Genomic DNA, 21727 nt, shown 5'->3' with positions numbered 1-21727 from the left:
TTAAACAAGATCAATGTATGGGAGTCTGGGTGGCTCAATCGGTTAAGTGGCCAACTTCAGTTCAGGTCATAATCTCATCACAGTTTGTGATTTCAAGTCCCGCATTGGGCTCACTGCTGTCAGCACAGAGCCCGCTTCCGATCCTCTGTCCCCATCTCTCTCTACCTCTCCCCCCTGCTTGTACTCTCTATTCTCAAAAATAAAAAAACATTTTTTAAAAATAACGTGAATGTAAAATTCAGGAACATACTGAACATGCACTGGATAAATATTAGCTAATATATTATCAGTAAAAAAGAAACACTCAAATTTTTATTTCACTGAGTTTTAAGTCAGATTTGCTTATGAAATGTTTTAAACCCAAAATAATATTCAATAAAAACATAGCTGAGAATGAGAACATTAAATTCAATCTTTTTTTTGTTTTGATTTTTAGTGTCCATGTAAGGCACCAGCAAAAAGTCATATAACTATAAAAGATAGTAAGCAAGTTGATATCTGAAAGACTGAAAAAAGATTCCCAAAGAAGTGAGTCTAAAAGGAAATACGGTTGGGGCGCCTAGAGGGCTCAGCCTGTTAAGCATCCAACTTCGGCTCAAGTCCTGATCTCGCAGTTCATGAGTTTGAGTCCCATGTTGGGCTCTGTGCTGACAGCTCCGAGCCTGGAGCCTGCTTCGGATTCTGTGTCTCTCTCACTCTCTCTCTCTGCCCCTCACCTAGCTCATGCTCTGTCTCTTTCTCTCAAGAATATTAGGAAAAAAAAATTTTAAATGAAACACTGGTATTAAGTTTCACAGCAATCTGGAATTATAGTTGCAAAAAAAAATATGAAGAGGAGTCAAGCTCTCAAGATCAACTTTTTGACTTGATAACTAATTATAGATAAACTTCATCTTAGAGAAAATACAGCCCTAAATACCACAGCAGGCACCAAGCAGGCATAACTGTACCATTCACTGCCTCTGCTAACTACCAAAAAGAGCCAGCCCAAACTTTGCAAACAAAGAAGTCATAGAAAGTGAAGCTGTTAATTTGAGCAAGGTGATCAAAACAGAATAGTTAACTTAAAGCTACTACACGCCAAATGTACATCTAAAATTTTAAATACTAGTTAAACATGTACATTTACACTGCTGTGAGGGAGTAGACAGACCACTATTACTAAAATAAATCCTCTGTTTTAAAGTCAGGCTACATGTTTTAAACAAAAAAGCAACATTACAAAAACCTTTTGTTTTAAATTGAAACCAAATTATTGTTTGCCATGGAAACCGCCTGACAAGAGTCAGCCAGCTTCACCTTTGACTAGGAGGATAATTTATCAATGCCAAGTCATGACAAATATCCTGTACACCAACTCAATTCCATCTCTCTGACTCCCTGACCCCCTTGCCAGGAAGACTCTAACCCAACTGAAATAAAGGCTTCTGCTTTTCAGAGTTAGATAAAGAAGTCACTGCTAAATATAACAATTTTCTTACTAGGTCTTGCTGGTGGCTAGAAAACCAGATAGCTAGCCATAGGGGTAAGAAAGAAGAATAACATTCTCATTAAGAAGAAAAAGAGAAAAACTGGTGTTCTCCCAAAGCACAAGTCTCTTGAAATGTCCTAATTAAACATACTTCTCCAATGTGCCCTCTCTCTATAGGGGAAGTAAAGAGAGTAAGCAGAAGTAGCAGTGGTTAAGTATAGAAAGAGGTTGCTTGCTTTAAATAGTAGAAACTGGAATTTTTTTCTTCTTCTTCTGAAAGCACTTCTGTTGTTAAAAGGCAATTAAAAATAGCATCCAATAAACTTTTAGAAAATTTATCTACCCCATGATAGTCTTTATAGTTGGAAGTTTAGTAAATATTGTTTCTTTCACTGAGGTTCTTTATTTTCAAGTGCAACCTACTGTTAAAAATACATTTTTTAAGAAAAGTAATATTCATTTTCACAAAAATCAATTGTGATATCAATGGCTGACATCTCGTGAAAAATGAAATAGCACCTAATTTTTTTCAAAAATAGCACGTTAAAAATTTAGTTGAAATACTAATTTATAAAATAGTATTAAAGAGACGCCCTCAAATACAAAACACCCTTGTTATATAACCAACTGTGAAGGCAGAGATTAAGTGACTACTCTCCCAAAACACTGTAATCTACAGAGCTTATGATAGAGAAATAAAATAAATCATACAGAATTCCAACTGCTATCTAAAATTTTTCCTTCTGGGAGACCACCTTCTTACCATCTTTGCAGGTTTTTCCGTTCTCCAGGAGTTTGACCCCAGTTGGGCAAGCACACTGATAGAAAGGCTTGACTGGAGACATCAAACACAAGTGGGAACAACCACCATTATCAATTCCACATGGATTTGTAGCTGTCAAATATAAATCACACTGATTAATACCAATGATTATGGATGCCCTCCCTCACGCTAGGTACACAAAGGTTAACAACCATAACAAGAGCAACTGTGATAAACCAAATTATTACCAAATGTCATCCAGGTGGCTTGACTACCAAAACATCTGCAAGGAAGGAAATTAATCAATGAGAATTGACTTATCATTTTGTACCTTGAGAGGAATACACAAGAAATAAACAGGAGACCCCTGCCCTAAAAGAGCTTACAATCTAGTCTGTATGCCAAAATTAACAAACTAGGAAACAATATAAAACAATGAAATTATGTGCTATCTTATACATTATAGACTTTAAATATTACTGAACCAAATGGAAAATAAACCACTAAGGATTAAAGAAGAAAACTTTCATTGAAGATGTAGGACGTGACACGATCCTTGAAGAATAGGAAGGATAGACAGGAGAACATTTCAAATGTGGTAAAACTGTATGAATAAAAGCTTAGAAACTGTACACTGGGTGAGACATTAAGGCAAATAGTCTAACTGGATATTAAGGTTTCTGTTGACTAGTAAGAGCTAAACCTAAGTGAGCACAGAGAATGGGAACAAATTGTGGTGGAGGGTACTGAAAGCCAAGAAAAATAACTAGAATGTTGAAAAATACTGTGGAAATATTAACATGGAAAAGATAAACATAATAGACTAAAAGAGAGAAAACTGAGAAGCGGGGATTAATTAGCACACTTGTAGAAACTATGGAAAGCCGGATGGATTTAAATAATATTCATAGAAAAAAATCAACATAAAATGGAGACCAACAGAATATGAAAGATGAAAGCAGTAATAACCGCAAATTCTCAAACTAGTAAAACAAAAGACCAACCGTACCATTAAACAAAATCAAAAAACAAACAAACAAAAAGGAAATTCTCTAAAATATGCTAAGCATGGGAAGAAAAATTCATACATTTTTACAAAAGGCCAACCCCTACATTTAAAAACATTCTTATGGACTCATGATCACCAGATTGCAATATAACACATTCAGTATTTGACTATCTCCCCCTAAACAGACAGAACTAATACAAAGCAATGCATAATACAAAAAACCCTTCATTTTTGGCTTTGGAATACAATCTGAAATACACTCAGACAAATGCCAGACATTTATTTATATACAAGTGCCAAACACTTAACATTCTCATATTCCTTTTAAACCTAATTCTATCCCTCTCTTACAATAAATTGTTGCCAGCAGCCAAAGCTCAAGTCACTGCAAAGGTTGACCAAAAATAGAAGCAAAACTAAGAAAAAAGGAGGGGAGGTGGAGAGAGAGTGTGCATAGAAAAGCTTAAGCAGGTATTTTATTAGGCAACCTGAGGTAGTTAGATTCATTCACAGAGGTTTCTTTTTAAGAAAAGTTTGTTTTCAAACACACCCATCTGAACAAAATCAAACACACATTAGAGAGAAATAATATAAACAAGAAATGCATTTGTGTATAAGCTTAGCTATCTCAGTTTCTTATTTTCTCTCTTCTCTACCACCATAATCCCAGACCCAAACAAAGGGCTGAGTTGGCCAACAGTGATAGATAACAAGCTACAAATGGTTTAGGCTGCTGCTTAACCTGAATTATATTTTGACATTTTTCCTATGTTTCATTCCTTTCCACTACCTTTGGATACGTCCTCTCTCCTCCTGCCCTCACTAAAGCCAGACATCTGAGTGCTAAAGCTATTCCAACTTGCAATTTAAAAATCAAGATCACTTACCATTTGGCTGCCTCTGTTGGCTGAAGGCATGTATATCCATGGGAGAGAAGATGTTAGAATGGATTTCACGCAGACCCTCGCCAGAATACTTGTTGCAAGCCAAAATGGAGTGTGTATTCCAGTCAGTCCAGTACAATGTGTCCTCAAATAATGTCAAGGCAAAAGGATGTGGAAGGGAACCTTTAACCACTGCCTGCCTATTAACAAGAACAGAAAAACTCAAACATTTCTAAAATTTCTTTTATCAAAATTTGATCTTGCCCATTAAAACAGTCTTACAGTCTGCAATAACACATACAAATCCCAAGTAACACATGTCTTAAGGTCAAATACACCTATGAAAAATAAGTCACACAGTAAATTTGAACGTATTTTCATGGTGTCCAAAACCCCCAAGCACTTGGCAACAGGCCCCATGTTCACTACAAGCTAGCAGAGAGAAGCTCCCAGTATTAGCACTACTGTCAATTTCCACCTCTGGACTCACATCTTCCAGCCTTCCACAAAATTCATTAGGAGACAGGTGGCCAAAATTGTTACGGCAAAAAGAAAAATCCCAGGGCTTACTCACAGTTGGCACTGTGAAATAGTTTTAAATCTGCAATAGGTTTTCCCCTTCTTGAGGTGTAAAAACAAAGAACCTGAGCCTGTTCCTTCTCCCATCATTTATGGTTTCGATAAACAAAAGTAAAAACATATACTTGAAAGGGCTTAAAAAGGTGTTCTGGTGGAGCTGTTTCTGCAAAACCCAGTCTAGCAACAGCAAATGATCATTTCTGCTTGCTTTCTGCTATCTGGTTACTTGACCTCCACAAGTCAGGTAGCAAAAAGAACAAGTGCTGCCACAGGCATTGTGTTCATGAGACAAAGCAGACCCAAAACTCTCACAAGCCATCCATACTATACCAAAGTTAAAATAGACAGCTTGATTAGTGCGCAACCACAGAACTTTTCAGTGTCATGGAGAATTATTAGTATACACTCCTGATTAGTAAATCACGTTCTGAGCCAAAATAATATTCAAGAAAAAAAATTATTTGATGTTTACCTAATATCAGATATAATATTTTCATAAATAGTCTGGGAGAGAGGAATGGAAAATATAAGAAACTGAAGAGAAATAGAGCATCACATATTTCTGGGAAGATAATCCAATTTTCAGGTCCTGGACATTACATGATGATCTCAAATACTGAGGAAGACTACCAGCATACTAAATTAAATTCAAGGGCAGTATGATAATTTTTACCTAAGCAGAGTTAGTATCTGTTATTGCACATGGAATGGTCCTAGACTAAGGTGTTTTAAATTCAGGCTAGATTTTTAAAAAACTGAACACAAGATTAGCATGACTAGTTTACCAAACAAATTTCTATTTTAGAAACTCATCCCAATTCTGCCAGCCCACATCACCACAATTTTATCCTCCCATTTTTCTTTATTCCCTAGCAGATTACTTTTCCTTCTCATTTCCCCAAAAGAACTGCCACAATGTCAACTTCTGAGGTGGTTTCTTCCACTTTCTAAATGAATGGCTTTATTGAATTTACTAAAGTGATTATGTCATTTATAAGAGTGATATCATAGTTTAAGTCCAAATTTAAATAGGTCTACATTATTTCACACTAAAATCGACCAAAAATTCAGTATGGTAAGACATTAAAAGAGCCCTGAGAAGCTGCCAAGAAAGACAAGCAACCCAACTGAAAAATGAGGAATAGTAAAAAAAAAAAAAAAAAAAAGAAAGAAAAAAAAAAAAACCCTAAATTACTTAGCATTTCATTAACCATCTTAAAGAACTGCAAATTCCATAATCAGATCTTTGAAAAACTTTGGAAGGAAAAAAAGCCTTCTAAGTCGTGTATATCATTAAATAAAAAGTTAAAATTCACTCTTTGAAGTAAACACAGGAAAACAGACAGGAAAAATAAAAACCTTCCCTAAAAGATACACTAATTTTATATATTGGCTGAAAAGATTTATGTATCGGTCAGAAATGAGATAGACCTGAGTTCAACGTCCCTCTAACACTTAACTACTTACACCATTTCTGCAAGCTTTATTTTATCTGCAAATGAAAGATAATCTACCCTCACTGAGTTAAAGGTTAAATGATAATATGTGCAAAAGCATTTAGCATTATGCTTGGCCATTTATAAACATTTCATAAATAATTCCTCAGTTGCAGGATATATTTTTCAACATTTTAACATTTCTGAGATGGGGTAACATTTTACAACTGAAGTTGCACATTTCCTGTATTAGTTTGTAAATAAAAAAGTTCTTAAAATCAATATCATATCAGAGTCAAGTAAATACTAGACTGCTTATTTATATTCCCAGGATCTCACTATGCCCAAATTAGGTGGAATGATTAGACACTCAGTAAATACTTGATAAAATTAGATACCTTAAGTGATATATGTAATTAATAGAGCTGAACAGAAAGCAGAGTTAAGAAGGCTATCATTCATTCTTTTTTTCTTTAATGTTTATTTATCTTAGAGAGAGAGACAGAGAGACAAAGAGAGAGAGAGAGAGAGCGCTGGGAAGGAAGAGAGAGAGAGGGAGACACAGAATCCAAAACAGGCTCCAGGCTCTGAGCTGTTGGCACAGAGCCGGATACAGCACTCAAACTCACACCGTGAGACCATGAGCTGAGCCAAAGTCGGACCCTTAACAGACTGAGCCACCCAGGGGCTCCTCACTTATTCTTAACATAGTTTTTAGTCATTCATTGATTCATCCAACCAACAGTGACTTGTTACTCAAAGTGGAGATAATACATAGTCTTCACCTTTAATCTCTCTGGTTGGGATTACTAAATAGGCCTACTTGGTTTCTCCCTGGAAATGTAAGTTTCTCCAAGGAGAAATTAATCATGGGTACCAAAAACAAACATGGCAGGCAAGATCAAAGCCCCATTCTTCAGCAGTAGGCCACAACAACAAGAGTTAAAAAATGGATCTCTACTATGAAGACCAAAGGAAAGAAACTGAGACCCCTGTTGATGTTTTGATTTAGTGCTGACAACCTTTGAGTGTCATCCCTTCCCTGTATCTGTCATTATCAGCAGTGTACTGATAGGACTCAACCCCGCCAATACCCCCAAGTACATGAGCCCCTTGCTATCTCTTTCATATTCCATGTTTGGTGGGTTCCTCTTTTAAATTCTGCACCAACTGGACTTATCCTTTATAGAACACCTGCGCACTTGCATTCACTTTCTCTGTTTCTGGACCTCTTCCCAGAAAGCTGTCCTCTGCCCCTGTCTCAGAATTTCCCCCACCTGTGTGGGTAATAAATCTTTGTTTAGTCATACCAAAGTACTACTGTCATAAATTTTGACATGTGAACCTAACCTTGGAAGGGAGCTCCCATAGGGAAGTTGTTTTAACACCTAAGAAGATGACAGCAGTAGGGGCACCTGGACGGTTAAGACATGAAAAGTATTAAGGGTTGAGCATCCAACTCTTGATTCCAGCTCAGGTTATGATCTCATGGTTGTAGGATAGAGCCCCGTGTCAGGCTCCATGCTGAGTGTGGAGCCTGCTTAAGATTCTCTACCTCTCCCCACTCCCCTGCTTGCATTTTCTCTCTTCTCTCTCTCAAATAATAACAATAAAAAAAGAATGTGACAGTACTGGTAGCAGCACAGGTTTTAAAAAATCTCCACAAGTCCTCCACATAAAAACAGAGAGAGCAACTCTAGGTAGCAAAACCGAAAATCCATTCACAACAGAGCTAGGCAAAAAAAAAAAAAAAAAAAAAAAAAAAAAAAAAAATATATATATATATATATACATATAATATATAACATAATATAATATAATATAATATAATATAATATAATATAATATAATATATCACCAAAAACCTCAAAATACAAAAAGGCATGGAAAACTACCAAGAGCCATAAGATCTGATTGGCATCAGCACTTCTGCAGGAGGAATCATAAAGAAACAATAGGGCATTTGGGAGACCTAAAAACAAGTTAGGTAACAATGGAAAGCAGTGCAAACAAATCTGAGAAAGTCAGCTGACTAGGAAGGGTTCTGGCCACTCCAAGAATGAGGAAATACAATGAATCCACGGTTGGCACTAAAGGGGCTAGTGCACTTTAACCCACTATGAACTCTTAAAGCTGACCTTCCAGACAAAGCTCCATACTGAAGATAAATTACTGGTAGTAGAATGAAAAATGAGAGATGATGGAAAAATAAGGCACAGAAAAAAGTGGGAGGAGGAAACAGAGCCAGTAAATCTCAGAAAGCAAGCTGCCATATTTTGAAACACACACAAGAGTTCTGTGAAGTTATAAAAGTTATGACGAACACTGCCTTCTTTGACAAGTTTAAGAAAAATAATTATACATGAAAATAAAATAATAAAGGTATTAAGGGCAAATCCCATTTTAAAAGCTAATATTCAAGGGGTGTCTGGGTGGCTCAGTCAGTTAAGCATCCAACTTCGGCTCAGGTCATGATCTCGCAGTTCACGGGTTTGAGACCCACATCAAGCTCTGTGTTGACAGCTCAGAACCTGAAGCCTGCCTTGGATTCTGTGTCTCCCTCTCTTTCTGCCCCTCCCCTGCTCACAGTCTGTCTGTCTGTCTCTCTCTCTCTCTCTCTTTCAAAAGTAAAAGAAACATTAAACATTTTTTTTAAAAAGTTAATATTCAAAACAAAATAAAAAATAACATTCCTACAATTAAAATACGACAGAAATATATGGCTCTAGAATAAAATTTATCACCTACTGCAAAATAATACTTTCATACTAGCCATAAAAGAATAAAACAAAATTAAAAACTTCAAAACTGAGGTGACAGGATGAAAGAATTAGAAGTATAAGAATAAATCACTTCAGAAATGAAGTCTAAAGTAGAAATAACACAAGAATCAATTAAAAAAAAATAAGGAAACAGAAACAGAAGGTGAAAAGGAGGAATTTTTTGTGATTTTTTTTTCAGTTTTGAGAAATAATTGACATACATCACTATAAAGTTTAAAGCATACAACATGATGATCTGGTATGCATATATTGTGAAATGATTATAATAGATTCAGCTAATATTCATCATGTAGAAACTTTTAAAAAGAAAAGAAAAAGTCTTTTCTTTATGTGATGAGAATTCATGGAATTTATTCTCAACAACTTTCCTGTATCATATAGCAGTGTTAAGTATAGTCATTATGCTGTATATTACATCCCTAAGGGGGGGATTTTTAAAAATCAAAAAGAAATAGCACAAAAAAAGTTTAAAAAGTAAAAGATATGGAACACAAAGGACATGGGAGAGAATAAAATTATATTGGAGCAGGACACCAAATGGGAACTTAAATCCTTAGGAAGCATGAAGGGGTACCAGAAATCGCAAATATGTGCGTTAATACAAAAGACTACAAATAATGCTTTCTCCTTTTTTCTTTTTAACCCTTTAAAACACATAAGATCTTATTAAGCAAAAATTAGTATGACTTCATATTGGTTACAACAGAAATGTAATATAAATGACAATAGCAAAAAAGAGGGAGGAAATGGAGTTACACTAGAGTAAAACTTCTATACTTTACAGAAATTGACCCAGTATTATCATAAAGTATTTTTTGACAAAATGCAAAAAATGCACTAGAATAACACTAAAATTATTTTATTGTCCAAAATATAGTTTTAAAAAATCAGCAAAGGGATTAAAATGGCACTCCAGAAAATATCTACTTAAGGAGGCAAAAAAGAGCCAAAACTAAACAAAAAAGAAAGATATAAAAAAAAAACATCAAAATGTCAGCTGTAAGCCCAACCATATCATTAATAACACTAAATGTGAATATATTAAACACTTCAATCAAAAGGCAAAAGTCTGAACCCTTTAAATAGATACAGTTTTTCCTTTTCAAAAAAAAATACCTCTATCTATATAGACAAAGATTGTTTGACTAGGTAAAACAAGATTCAACTATATGCTGTCTACAAAAGACGTACTTTGTATTGAAACATACAAAGTGGTTGAAGGTAAAACGTTACAGCAAACAGTAAATCCATTAAGAGAGATGGAGAGGCTCTATCAGATAATATATACTTCAAGACAAGAAGTATATAAGAGGTAAAGAAGAAGCACATTTTATAATGACAAAGGATCAAATTATGAGGAAGATACAACTATAAACATATACACACATAAAAACAGAGCCTCAAACAAATGAAGAAAAAACTGACAGCAATGGATAAATAGTTCAACATTAACAGTCCAAGATCTCAACATCCTACTCTTACGTTAATAAAGTTTAGAACCACTAGGCAGAAATGGGGTACCTGGTAGGCTCAGTTGGAAGAGCATGCAACTTTGATCACAAGGTTGTAAGTTTGAGCCCAACGTTGAGAGAAGAGATTACTTAAAAATAAAATCTTAAAAAAAAAAAAAAAAGAAGAAGAAGAAGAAGAAGAACAACAACAACAACAACTAGACAGGAAAACATTAAGGATATGGAAGAAGAAGAAGAAGAAGAAGAAGAAGAAGAAGAAGAAGAAGAAGAAGAAGAAGAAGGAGGAGGAGGAGGAGAAGAAGGAGAAGAAGGAGAAGAAGGAGAAGAAGAAGAAGAAGAAGAAGAAGAAGAAGAAGAAGAAGAAGAAGGAGGAGGAGAAGAAGGAGAAGAAGGAGAAGAAGAAGAAGAAGAAGAAGAAGAAGAAGAAGAAGAAGAAGGAGGAGGAGGAGGAGGAGGAGGAGGGGGAGGAGGGGGAGGAGGAGGAGGGGGAGGAGGAGGAGGGGGAGGAGGGGGAGGAGGAGGAGGGGGAGGAGGAGGAGGGGGAGGAGGGGGAGGAGGAGGAGGGGGAGGAGGGGGAGGAGGAGGAGGAGGAGGAGGAAGAAGAAGAAGAAGAAGAACAACAACAACAACAACAACAACTAGACAGGAAAACATTAAGGATATGGAAATCTGAACATTATTAACCAATTTAAACCAGCCTCTACAGAAAAGTCCCATCCAATAACAAGAGAATATACATTCTTCAAACTATGCAAGGAAGTTACTCTAGGAGAGACCACATACTAGGTCACAGAACAAGTCTCAATTCACTTTAAAAGACTGAATCAGGGGCGCCTGGGTGGCGCAGTCGGTTAAGCGTCCGACTTCAACCAGGTCACGATCTCACGGTCCGTGAGTTCGAGCCCCGCGTTGGGCTCTGGGCTGATGGCTCAGAGCCTGGAGCCTGTTTCCGATTCTGTGTCTCCCTCTCTCTCTCTGCCCCTCGCCCGTTCATGCTCTGTCTCTCTCTGTCCCAAAAATAAATAAACGTTGAAAAAAAAAAAAAAAAGACTGAATCATATGAAGTATATTCTCTGAGAACTACGGAATTCATTAATAAATCTACAACAATAATATATGAGAAGTCCACAAATGAGAATTTTCTAAATTCTTAATGTCTTCTCTATAAGCAATGGGCCCAAGAAGAAATCACAAGAAGTTCTTTTAAATGTTTTGAGATAAAAGGAAATGAAAATACAACATACATTAACTTTGCAAAAAAAACTAGGGTTCTAAGTTACCCTAGAACTTCCTAGGGTAAATTCTATACATTTACCCTTTAGGTGCCTATATTAGAAAAGAAGCTAATTACAAATCAATAAACCAAGCTTCAAGCTTAAGAAACTAGAAAAAAAAGAGTAAACTAAATCCAAAGCTAGCATAAGAAAACAAAAATATTAGGGTAGTGATCAATGGCATATTAAAACACAAAAACAGTAGAGGAAGACAAATTCAGTAAAACTAAACGTGAGTTCTATGAAAAGATTCACAAAATTGACTATCCTTTAGCTAGACTCAGACTGGCCTCCCAAAAAAGAGAGAAGACATAAATTGGGCAATTTGTGAATAAAATCATGTATACAAGAAGAACATCACAACTGACCTAACAGAAATTAAAAGGATTATAAGGAGATACAACGAATAACTTTATGCCAATGTAGACAACTCGGATAAAATGGAAATATTCCTGGAAAGAAACAAACAAAAGTGAATCGAGAAGAAATAAAAAAAATCTAAAGACTCAATACAATTAAAGAAATTGACTTAACAACTTAAAATCTTCCCATAAAGAAATCCCCAGGCCTAGATGGCTTCACTGATGGTTTCTACGAAATAGTTACTGGAGAAATAATAACAATCTATCCCACACTCTTCCAGGAAACAGTGGAAGAGGGGACACTTCCTACCTCATTCCATGAGGTTAGTATTACACCAAGGCCAGACAAAGGCAGGATAAGAAAAATCAACTACAGACCAATACCTCTTATGAATAAAGACATAAAAATCCTCAACAGATTGTCAGCAAACTGAATCTCTTAACATCTAAACAGGATTCTAAACCATAACCAAATGGGATTTACCCCAAGAACGCAAGACTGGTTTAACAACTAAAAACAATTAATGCAATTCATCATGTTCACAAATTAAAAAATAAAATCATATAATCATCTCCATAGACTGAATCTACTGCTAAAAGCACTGGTAGTATCTGTTGCTAATACTAAACAGGATTGGACAAAATATAATACTCTGTCATGGTATTAATTGTGAAGAGACCAGGAATAAAAGGAAACTTCCACAAAAGGGGTCTACAAAAAAACCCTACTGCTATCATGCTCAATGGCAAAAAAAAAAAAAAAAAAAAAAAAAAAGATAATAATAATAAATTATTTCCCCCCAAAGATCAGGAACAAACAAGGATGTCTTCTATTCAACACTGTAACAGAGGACCTAGTCAGTACAATCAAACAGGAATAGAGGACATCTAGATTGGAAAGGAAGAAGTAAAACTGTCATTGTTCACAGTCCATGATTCTACGAGTGGAAAATACTAAAGAATATTTTTTTAAAGACTCCCAGGCCTAATTAATTCAGTAAAGTTACAGTATATAAGGTCAATATATGGAAATAAACTGCATTTCTATATACTAGCAATGAAAAATACAGAAATCAATACGATTAGTATTTGACAAGAAAGCCGAGAATAGTCAGTAGAGAAAAAACAGCCTCTTCAATAAATGATGCAGGGAAAATTAGACATTCACATGTAAAAGAATGAAACTAGACCCCTATCTTAATACCATTTACAAAAATTAACTCAAAATGGATTAAACCTAAGACCTGAAAAACATAAAACTCCTAGAAGAAAAGAACACAGGGAAAAAGCTCCTTGACATGCTTCCTGACAACAATTTTTTGGATAGGACACCCGAAGCACAAGCAACAAGATAAAAAATAAGCAAGTGGGACTTCATTAAACTAGAAAGTGCTACACAACAAAAGAAGTGCTTAACAAAATGATAAGGTAACCTACTGAGTGGGAGAAAATATTTGCAAATTGGCTACCATCAAAAAGACAAGAGATAACACATAGGGAATACAGTCAATGATACTGTGAAAGAATTGTATGGTGACAGATGGTAGCTACACTTGTGGCAAGCATAACATAAGGTATAAACTTGTCAAATCACTACGCTGTACACCTGAAACTGATGTGACATTGTGTGTCAACTGTACTTCAATTTAAAAAAAAAAGAAAGGAAGGAAGGAAGATTCATCCATTTCGAGAGGAAGCCAGGATGATGTCATATCAACTGCACTGTGGACACTACCTGCTTGTAACGTCTAGTGTGACTGTCTGACTCCCAACTAGACGGGAACCCTGGAGGGCAGTAATGTTGTCTGCTCTGTGCATTGGATTATGGTCATGGTTAATGCCTAGAAAGTTGCCTGAACCTAGTGGGGCTTCCTATGTATTTGATGAATGTCCCATGTGCTCACCCTCAAGGATCTCTGCCTTGGATTCACCCAGACAGGGACCCCCTAGACAGAATCTCAAATCTCATTTTCAGAAGAAAAAACAGCTTAGCCCCAGGCTAAGGGACTGTGAGGAATGTGGCAGAAGCTTCCTCATAAGGAGGAAGAAAATGATAAATCAGCTCAACCACAGGCCCTCCAGCAGACCTTTCCACAGGGCGAGGCACCCATTAAAAAGAGAAAAAAACACAAGACAGCAAATGCTGACAAGAATGTGCAGAAAAGGGAACCTGTGTGCACTGATAGTGGAAATGTAAATTGGTACGGCCACTACAGAAAACAGTAAGGAAGTTGCTCTAAAATTAAAAAGAGAACCATACGATCCAGCAATCCCACTTCTGAAGGAAATGAAATCACTATGTCCAAGAGATACTTGTATCTTCATGTTCACTAAAGCATTATTTAAAATAGCCAAGACACGGAAACAACCTAAGTGTCCATGGATAAATGAATGGATAAAGAAAATGTGGTGTGTATATATACAATGGAATACTATTCAGCCATAAAAAAGGGAAATCCTGTCACCTGCAACAACAGTAATATTATACTAAGTACAATAAGTCAGAGAAAGACAGATATGGTCTCAGATGTGGCATCTTAAAAGAATACATAAATTGAAATTTATTAAATAATTCACTCAGAACACCACAAAAAATAACTGAATACTTCAGAATAAATTTGACATAAGAGTATAAGATGCCATACAAAAAATGTAGCACAAATTTAAATGTAAGTTAAAACAATAAAACTCATAGAAGAAAACACAGCTGTAAATCTTTGTGACTTTGGATCAGGCAATAATTTCTAAAGATATCAAGTACACTTTTAGCAAAAGAAAAACTAACACATTAAACTTTACAAAATTAAACACTTCTGTGCTTCATAACACACTGACAAGAAAATGAAAACAAAAACTACAGATGGACAGGAAATATTACTAAATCACATACCCAATGAAAAACGTGTTTCCAGAAAACTCTTACAATTCAGTGAGATAAATAATTTAAAAATGGGTAAACAACTTGAATAGTGTCTTAGACATAACTGGGCCTCACATGAAGCGAGCTGAACCACACTGTGTTCAAGAAGACTGTAGTCTAGTAGGCCAGACAGGAAGTACAGTTAATACTGTATCTGGAGTAGAAACGAGAGACACATTAAAGGGATCTAACTCAATTTATCAAAATCTAGTATTTAGTTTTATCCAAATTACTTGTTTTCTCGTGATTATAGAAGAAATACATGAATGTTCCCCATAGAAATTTGGAAAAAGAAATATAAAGAGCATCTTTCTAGTCCTTTATTTTATGCATATGAACAATATGTACATCTCTATATACACATACAAGCAATTCCCAATCATCAAGGAATGGAACAACTGGTTTCTGTTTTTAAAATAGGTAAGGCCCAACTAACCAACAAGATTTAGAATTTACAATTTAGTAAAAATCCACTCACTCTAAATCATAGAGCCCCAAAGCACAGAAGGAAAAGAGCGGAGCCAAACCAAGAGATGATGGAGCCACCTGCACTAAGCCAAGAATAAAGAGTATTTATATTTAGCACCCTAGTTACTGAGCTTCTTCACTGGGAATATATGCAGCAGGCCCCAAAGTCCTCGTTTCCCTGTAACAGTGGTGAATTTGCCTTGAGAAAATGGTTAATTTATTTTGAAAGACTCCAACTCACCCTCTCCTCTGGATTTTTTTCCCCACAAAAGTGAGCTGTTGTAAATTCGAGGCATTTGCTGCATCATAATGACCTGTTTTCGTTTAACAACATAAAGATTTTTACCATGTTATTAAACATTTCTTTCACATTATTTTTGATGGCTATGTAACACTGCATTGAATGATGGTGCTATAATTTAAACACCCATATTGTTCAACATTCAACGTTATATGTTAAATAAGGGTTTTTTTACATTTGTTTATTTTGAGATAGAGGGAGGGAGGGAGAGCATGAGCAGGGCAGGGACAGAAGAGAGGGAGGGAGAGAATCCCAAGCAGGCTCCACGCTGTCACTGCAGAGCCCTACACGGGGCTCGATCCCACACACTGAGAGATCGCAACCTGAACCAAAATCAAGTCAGGTGATGCTTAACTGACTGAGGCACCCACGAGCCTCTAAATAAGGTATTTTTAAACAGAAACATGCATTAAAAATAAAGATTATGAATAATCAGTTGATAAAAATGTTTTGACCACAAGCTGGCAGAAATCTAATTCTGTATTTCCCAAGAGCACTGGTTCTGTATTCACTATTTCAGTATTTGCAACAACTCTGTAGAATTAAGTACCATGAACAACGAGAATCCACTATAATTAACACTATGGAAAATACCTGCTCTCACTAGTAAAGAAAAAATACACTTAATACAAGTAAAATATATTTTAAAATTTCAAAGTGAATAACATTTTTTCTTAAACTTAATGTAAAAAATGATATGTGGACATACACTTTGTGACAGTGAAAATCAATAAAATCATTCCACTAAAAAAAAGATGGCCTTAAAATCTCTATGTACCCTGATATATAAATCCCATTTCTAATCATTAATTCTAAGATGTAATCAAAGATGCAAATTCATATAGGCTCTTCCTTATTGTAACAATTATTTGTAAAAGTAAAAAATTACAACTTGAGTGGTTCATAAGAGGGCAGTATGCTTAAAAGATATTATTCGGGCACCTGGGTGGCTCAGTCAGTTAAGCTTCGGCTCAGGTCGTGATCTCACAGTCTGTGGGTTCAAGCCCTTCTTTGGGCTCTGTGCTGACAGCTCAGAGCCTGGAGCCTGCTTCAGATTCTGTGGTCTCCCTCTCTCTCTGCCCCTCCCCCACTCATACTGTTGCTTTCTCTCAAAAACAAACAAACATTAAAAAATACATTATTCAACATTCAGATTGTATTATTGATATCTTCAATTTATATTTAATAGCATAACTGTTTGATCATACTCTTTTCTTATATTCTACTTTTATTCTTTCCTTACACTCCTCCTCTCTCCTTTCTCATGGACTTTTCCCACTAGATTGAATTTATATGCTCCTTTTATGTCTCTAGGCTCTAGGGTTTGGGAAGATATACAAACTGTTTTATTCAATTTTAATTACCTTTATGTTTTTAAATCATATTTGATCTTATTTTAGATGATAACCAACTTCAAGAATAAGACAGTATCTACTGACACTGCCATATATTAAGGTAAGATGTTAATAGGGTTTTATTCCTGTGTGTCTTTCTTCTTCATCTGACCATCCCACTACCATTTCTCATTTTTTTATTGATAACACCTGATATTTAGATGTTTATTATGTACTTTTTTATCTTCTATTTCAAAATATCTCATGGTTTCATTAAGTTTTAAAAGCACATTAACAGCAATTACTAGATTTAACTCCATGTTTAACTTCTTCACAAATATTTACTTATCTGACTTCCTCACTCAAGCTCTACATTTTAATTCTGAGGTATATCAAGTAACTTTTTCAGAAAGAGCAATATAGTGTATTTTGATTCCTTGCATATCTTGCATATTCCCTTGCATATTCCCTTGTATATCTTTCTGTTGCAGTAACACATAACAACTCCTGCATCAACCTCCAGATCCCAAATCTTTTCTTTTCTTTTCCACTGTTTTCATCTCTGCTTCTCCAAATTGTGGGATAATTTCTCAAGGTTAAATGCCATTTCACTGATTTGATTTCTTTTTAGTCATCTGTCTAGATCCCCCATTGCTTAAACTGTTTTAAACAAATCATGCTCTTTATCATCATTCTGTTTTTACTGATCTTAAATGTATTCTTTCACACTACCTACTCTATTTTCATGTATACTGACTGTGTCCTTTTAAACTCTGATAATTTTTTCCTCCTCTTTTTTTTTAATTTTTCTTTTTTCAACGTTTTTATTTATTTTTGGGACAGAGAGAGACAGAGCATGAACGGGGGAGGGGCAGAGAGAGAGGGAAACACAGAATCGGAAACAGGCTCCAGGCTCTGAGCCGTCAGCCCAGAGCCTGACGCGGGGCTCGAACTCACGGACCGCGAGACCGTGACCTGGCTGAAGTCGGACGCTTAACCGACTGCGCCACCCAGGCGCCCCTTCCTCCTCTGTCTTAAAGGAAATTACAGGAAGACATTTGCTCTGATTCCTTAATATGGGTCATTCATTTGAACTGTAGTATCTTTTTATGCACCCTGTTATTTTTTTTTTTTTCCTATTTACTTGTATTTCAGAGGGAGGTCTGTACTTAATTGGAAGTTGATGTCAATTCTGTTGCAGTCTACAAATTCCTAGTCCAGGCTTTCAGATCCAGAAGGGAGAAGGCAATAAATTTTCAATTTGCAGCTTTAATTTGGAAATCAGTTCACACTAGGTCGGGGGCAGGGGATTTGACACTAGCAATAATAGCATATTCATGTATTGTTTTTTCAAATTTCTGGTAGCACCAAGAAGTCTGTTAATATAGTGAGACTGCTTATTCTCTGACACCACTGTGCTCATTCACAAGCCAGCTGTAACTACACCTCTGACCTTTGCCTAACATGCTCAATCATGTCAAGTATGGTTGCCATAACATATGTGTCCTTCCATACCTGGTATATATTTCCCAAAAGTGCTAAAAGAATCCAGATGAGGCCTACCTTTTATCTCACCCCACACTTCCTCCTCCTCATCAACCTCACTCCAGCCACCATCTCTGGAGAGCCATGGTTATTATTACTTATTTGCATAAATCTCTTCAACTTGCTTCCTTGGGAAGCAGATTCTTCACAAGCTGAGTAAGTGATGGAACTATGTCCATCTGCCTGGGTCTGAGGGGTTTCCTGAAACCCGGGCAAAAAACGATGGTTAATCACACAACAGCTCAGTCAGACTGAGACATCTTTCAATCTTGAACCCTGCAGAAACTCTTCAAGGTTTCTGTTATGTTATTATCTTTGCCTAAGTCTCTGACACTGATGCAAAATTCCCCTATGTTTATAGTTCATGGCTTTAATAATCATTAACTTGATAATGACTATAAATCTATATCTTCCTCTGAGACTGCTCTGCTGAGCTGCAGGCTCATATATTCAGAGCTCTCCAGACTTCATAACCATGGTTTTCTCTAAGCAACCCAAACATGTCCAAAGCTGAACTCAGCTCTCTTCCCACATTTAAAAAAGGAAAGAAACAAGTAAAGAAAGGAAAAACAATCTATTCTACATTTCTGAATCCATCTCAAATGAGTGGCACTTTCATCTAACTAGCCATTCAAAGCAGAAACAGGAGTCATCATAGACATCTTCAGAGAGCAACAGGTAGTTTATCAGGATTGGGCACAGTGTACAAGGGAGGAAATGGTGAGAACACTTGTCTAAAATGAGAGAAAGGAATTATATGGTTTAAGTCACAATGAAAAGAGTTTGTGCTTCACCTGAGAATAATGATGATTTACTGGAAGATTTAAGGAAGAGGACTAATTATAACTAATCTTCAAACCATTTTCTATACAACCATCAAATTGGGACTTCTAAAAGATAAATCCAGCTAGGTCAATCTGCTATCTGAAAATCTCCAAAGACTCCTACCACTTTTCAGGATAAAATCCAAATGCCTTATCTTAGAATGAATACTAGGCCCTACATGATCTGGCTCCTATCCATCCTCCTAGACTTGCCTCCAACCATTCCCCCACATTTCCTACTGCTGCTGAATAACACTGACAAAACAAAGTGTTCTTTAAAAACCTTAATTTAAAAACCTGACTCTAGGGGCGCCTGGGTCGGTTAGGTGTCTTGACTCTTGATTTCTGGTCAGGTCATGATCTCACATCTCCTGAGATCGAGCCCTATGTTGGGCTCTGCACTCACAGCATGGAGCCTGCTTAGGATATTCTCTCTCTCTCTCTCTCTCTCTCTCTCTCTCTCTCTCTCTCTCTCTCTCTCTCCCTCTCCCTCCCTCTTTCTCTCTCTTTCTCTCCCCCTCCCTCCACCCCTTCCCCACTTGAGCTCTCTCTCAAAATAAAGGAATAACCTTTAAAAAACAAAACAGGGGCGCCTGGGTGGAGTAGTCGGTTAAGCGTCCGACTTCAGCCAGGTCACGATCTCGCGGTCCGTGAGTTCGAGCCCCGCGTCAGGCTCTGGGCTGATGGCTCGGAGCCTGGAGCCTGTTTCCGATTCTGTGTCTCCCTCTCTCTCTGCCCCTCCCCCGTTCATGCTCTGTTTCTCTCTGTCCCAAAAATAAATAAAAAACGTTGAAAAAAAAAATTTAAAAAAAAAAAAAAAAAAAAAACAAAACAAACAACAACAAAAACCCTGACTCTAGTCATCAGGAATTATTTTCCATAGAGAGGGCTTTTATTATTTCCCCAAGATTTTAAAGTTTATTATTTTTCTTCAATGTCTGTCAAGGCAGGTTAAAATAACATATTTACACCCTTGATACATGCTTTAAAGTCAGTTAAATGCACCTGCTTCTGAACTGTATTCTGTTCCACTGATCTCTATCCTTAGATTTAATACATTTTAATTACTCTAGCTTTATGGTAAATCTTGAAATCAAGTTGAAAAATGTCATACATTTTTTTAAATCTTAAAAAAATCTGTTGAGGGGCGCCTGGGTGGCGCAGTCGGTTAAGCGTCCGACTTCAGCCAGGTCACAATCTCGCGGTCCGGGAGTTCGAGCCCCGCGTCAGGCTCTGGGCTGATGGCTCAGAGCCTGGAGCCTGTTTCCGATTCTGTGTCTCCCTCTCTCTCTGCCCCTCCCCTGTTCATGCTCTGTCTCTCTGTCCCAAAAATAAATAAACGTTGGAAAAAAAAAAAATCTGTTGAACTATTTTAATGGGTCCTGGGCATAACCATACAAATTTTAGATTCAATTTGTCATTTATTTAAAAAGTGTGCGTGCACATGTACACACATGCACATACACAAACACACACACTGTCTCAAAAACTCTTGGAATTTCTGTTGAGACTGTACTGAATCTATAGACTAGTTTAGGGAGAAATGCCATCTTAACAATACAGTTGACCCTTGAACAAGGCAGGGGGTTAGGGGCACTGACCCCTAACACAGTGGAAAATCAACAAATAACTTTTGTCTCCTCAAAAACTTAACTACCAATAGCCTACCGTTTGTTGATCAAAAGCATTACTGATAACATAAGCAGCCCACTGACACATGTTTTGTATATGTTTTATACACTATATTCTTATAATAAAGCTAGAGAATACTACTCAGAAAATATACATTTATTGTACTGTATTTATAAAAAATCTGCCTACAAGTGGACCTGTGTAGCTCAAACTGATGTTGTTCAAGAGTCAACTGGATATTGATAATTTTTTTCTTAAAAACTAAATACTGCAAATCTTCCCAAAGATAAATATTGCAGTCTTCCCACTGTTGCAACTGGAAATGAAAGAACTATGCGTTTTATATTTCACAACACATGTAACAGTAGGTAGTAAGAGCGCCTGGGTGGCTCAGTCGGTTAAGCATCTAACTTCAGTTCAGGTCATGATCTCACCATTGGCGAGTTCGAGCCCCATGTCAGGCTCTGTGCTGACAGCTCAGAGCCTAAAGCCTGCTTCGGATTCTGTGTCTCCCTCTCTCTCTGCCCCACCCCCGCTTGCCCTCTGTCTCTCAAAAATGAATAAACATAAAAAAATAAAATAAAAACAGTCTTACAGGTAATGTACTTTCTGCAGAGATAGTGCTTAGGAGGCATTATTAATGCATTTTAGGAAATGCATATGAGAGCTT

At 36.5% G+C, this 21727-nt stretch overlaps 1 protein-coding gene and 1 long non-coding RNA gene across 3 annotated transcripts in view; both read right to left on the bottom strand.

Moving 5' to 3' along the window:
* Window positions 1-21727, bottom strand: part of LRP6 (LDL receptor related protein 6) — a 176536-nt gene that overhangs the window by 65672 nt on the left and 89137 nt on the right. For both annotated transcript variants that reach the window (XM_086714063.1, XM_086714064.1), the window contains exons 4-5: window positions 4131-4327; window positions 2235-2366 (exon numbers count right to left, since the gene is read on the bottom strand). In XM_086714063.1, coding sequence (XP_086570189.1) covers window positions 2235-2366; window positions 4131-4327 — 329 coding nt within the window. The remainder of the gene's footprint in view (window positions 1-2234; window positions 2367-4130; window positions 4328-21727) is intronic.
* On the bottom strand, window positions 18080-20563 carry LOC147579311 (uncharacterized). The gene is made up of 2 exons (XR_015253800.1): window positions 20266-20563; window positions 18080-20018 (listed from the first exon to the last, which is right to left on the bottom strand). It is a non-coding gene; the product is annotated as an uncharacterized LOC147579311 (long non-coding RNA).

This window comes from Puma concolor, chromosome B4 (genome assembly GCF_028749965.1).
Source record: "Puma concolor isolate L17-30 chromosome B4, mPumCon1.1.hap2, whole genome shotgun sequence".
NCBI lineage: Eukaryota > Metazoa > Chordata > Mammalia > Carnivora > Felidae > Puma > Puma concolor.
This window is presented reverse-complemented; position numbering and strand designations above follow the sequence as displayed.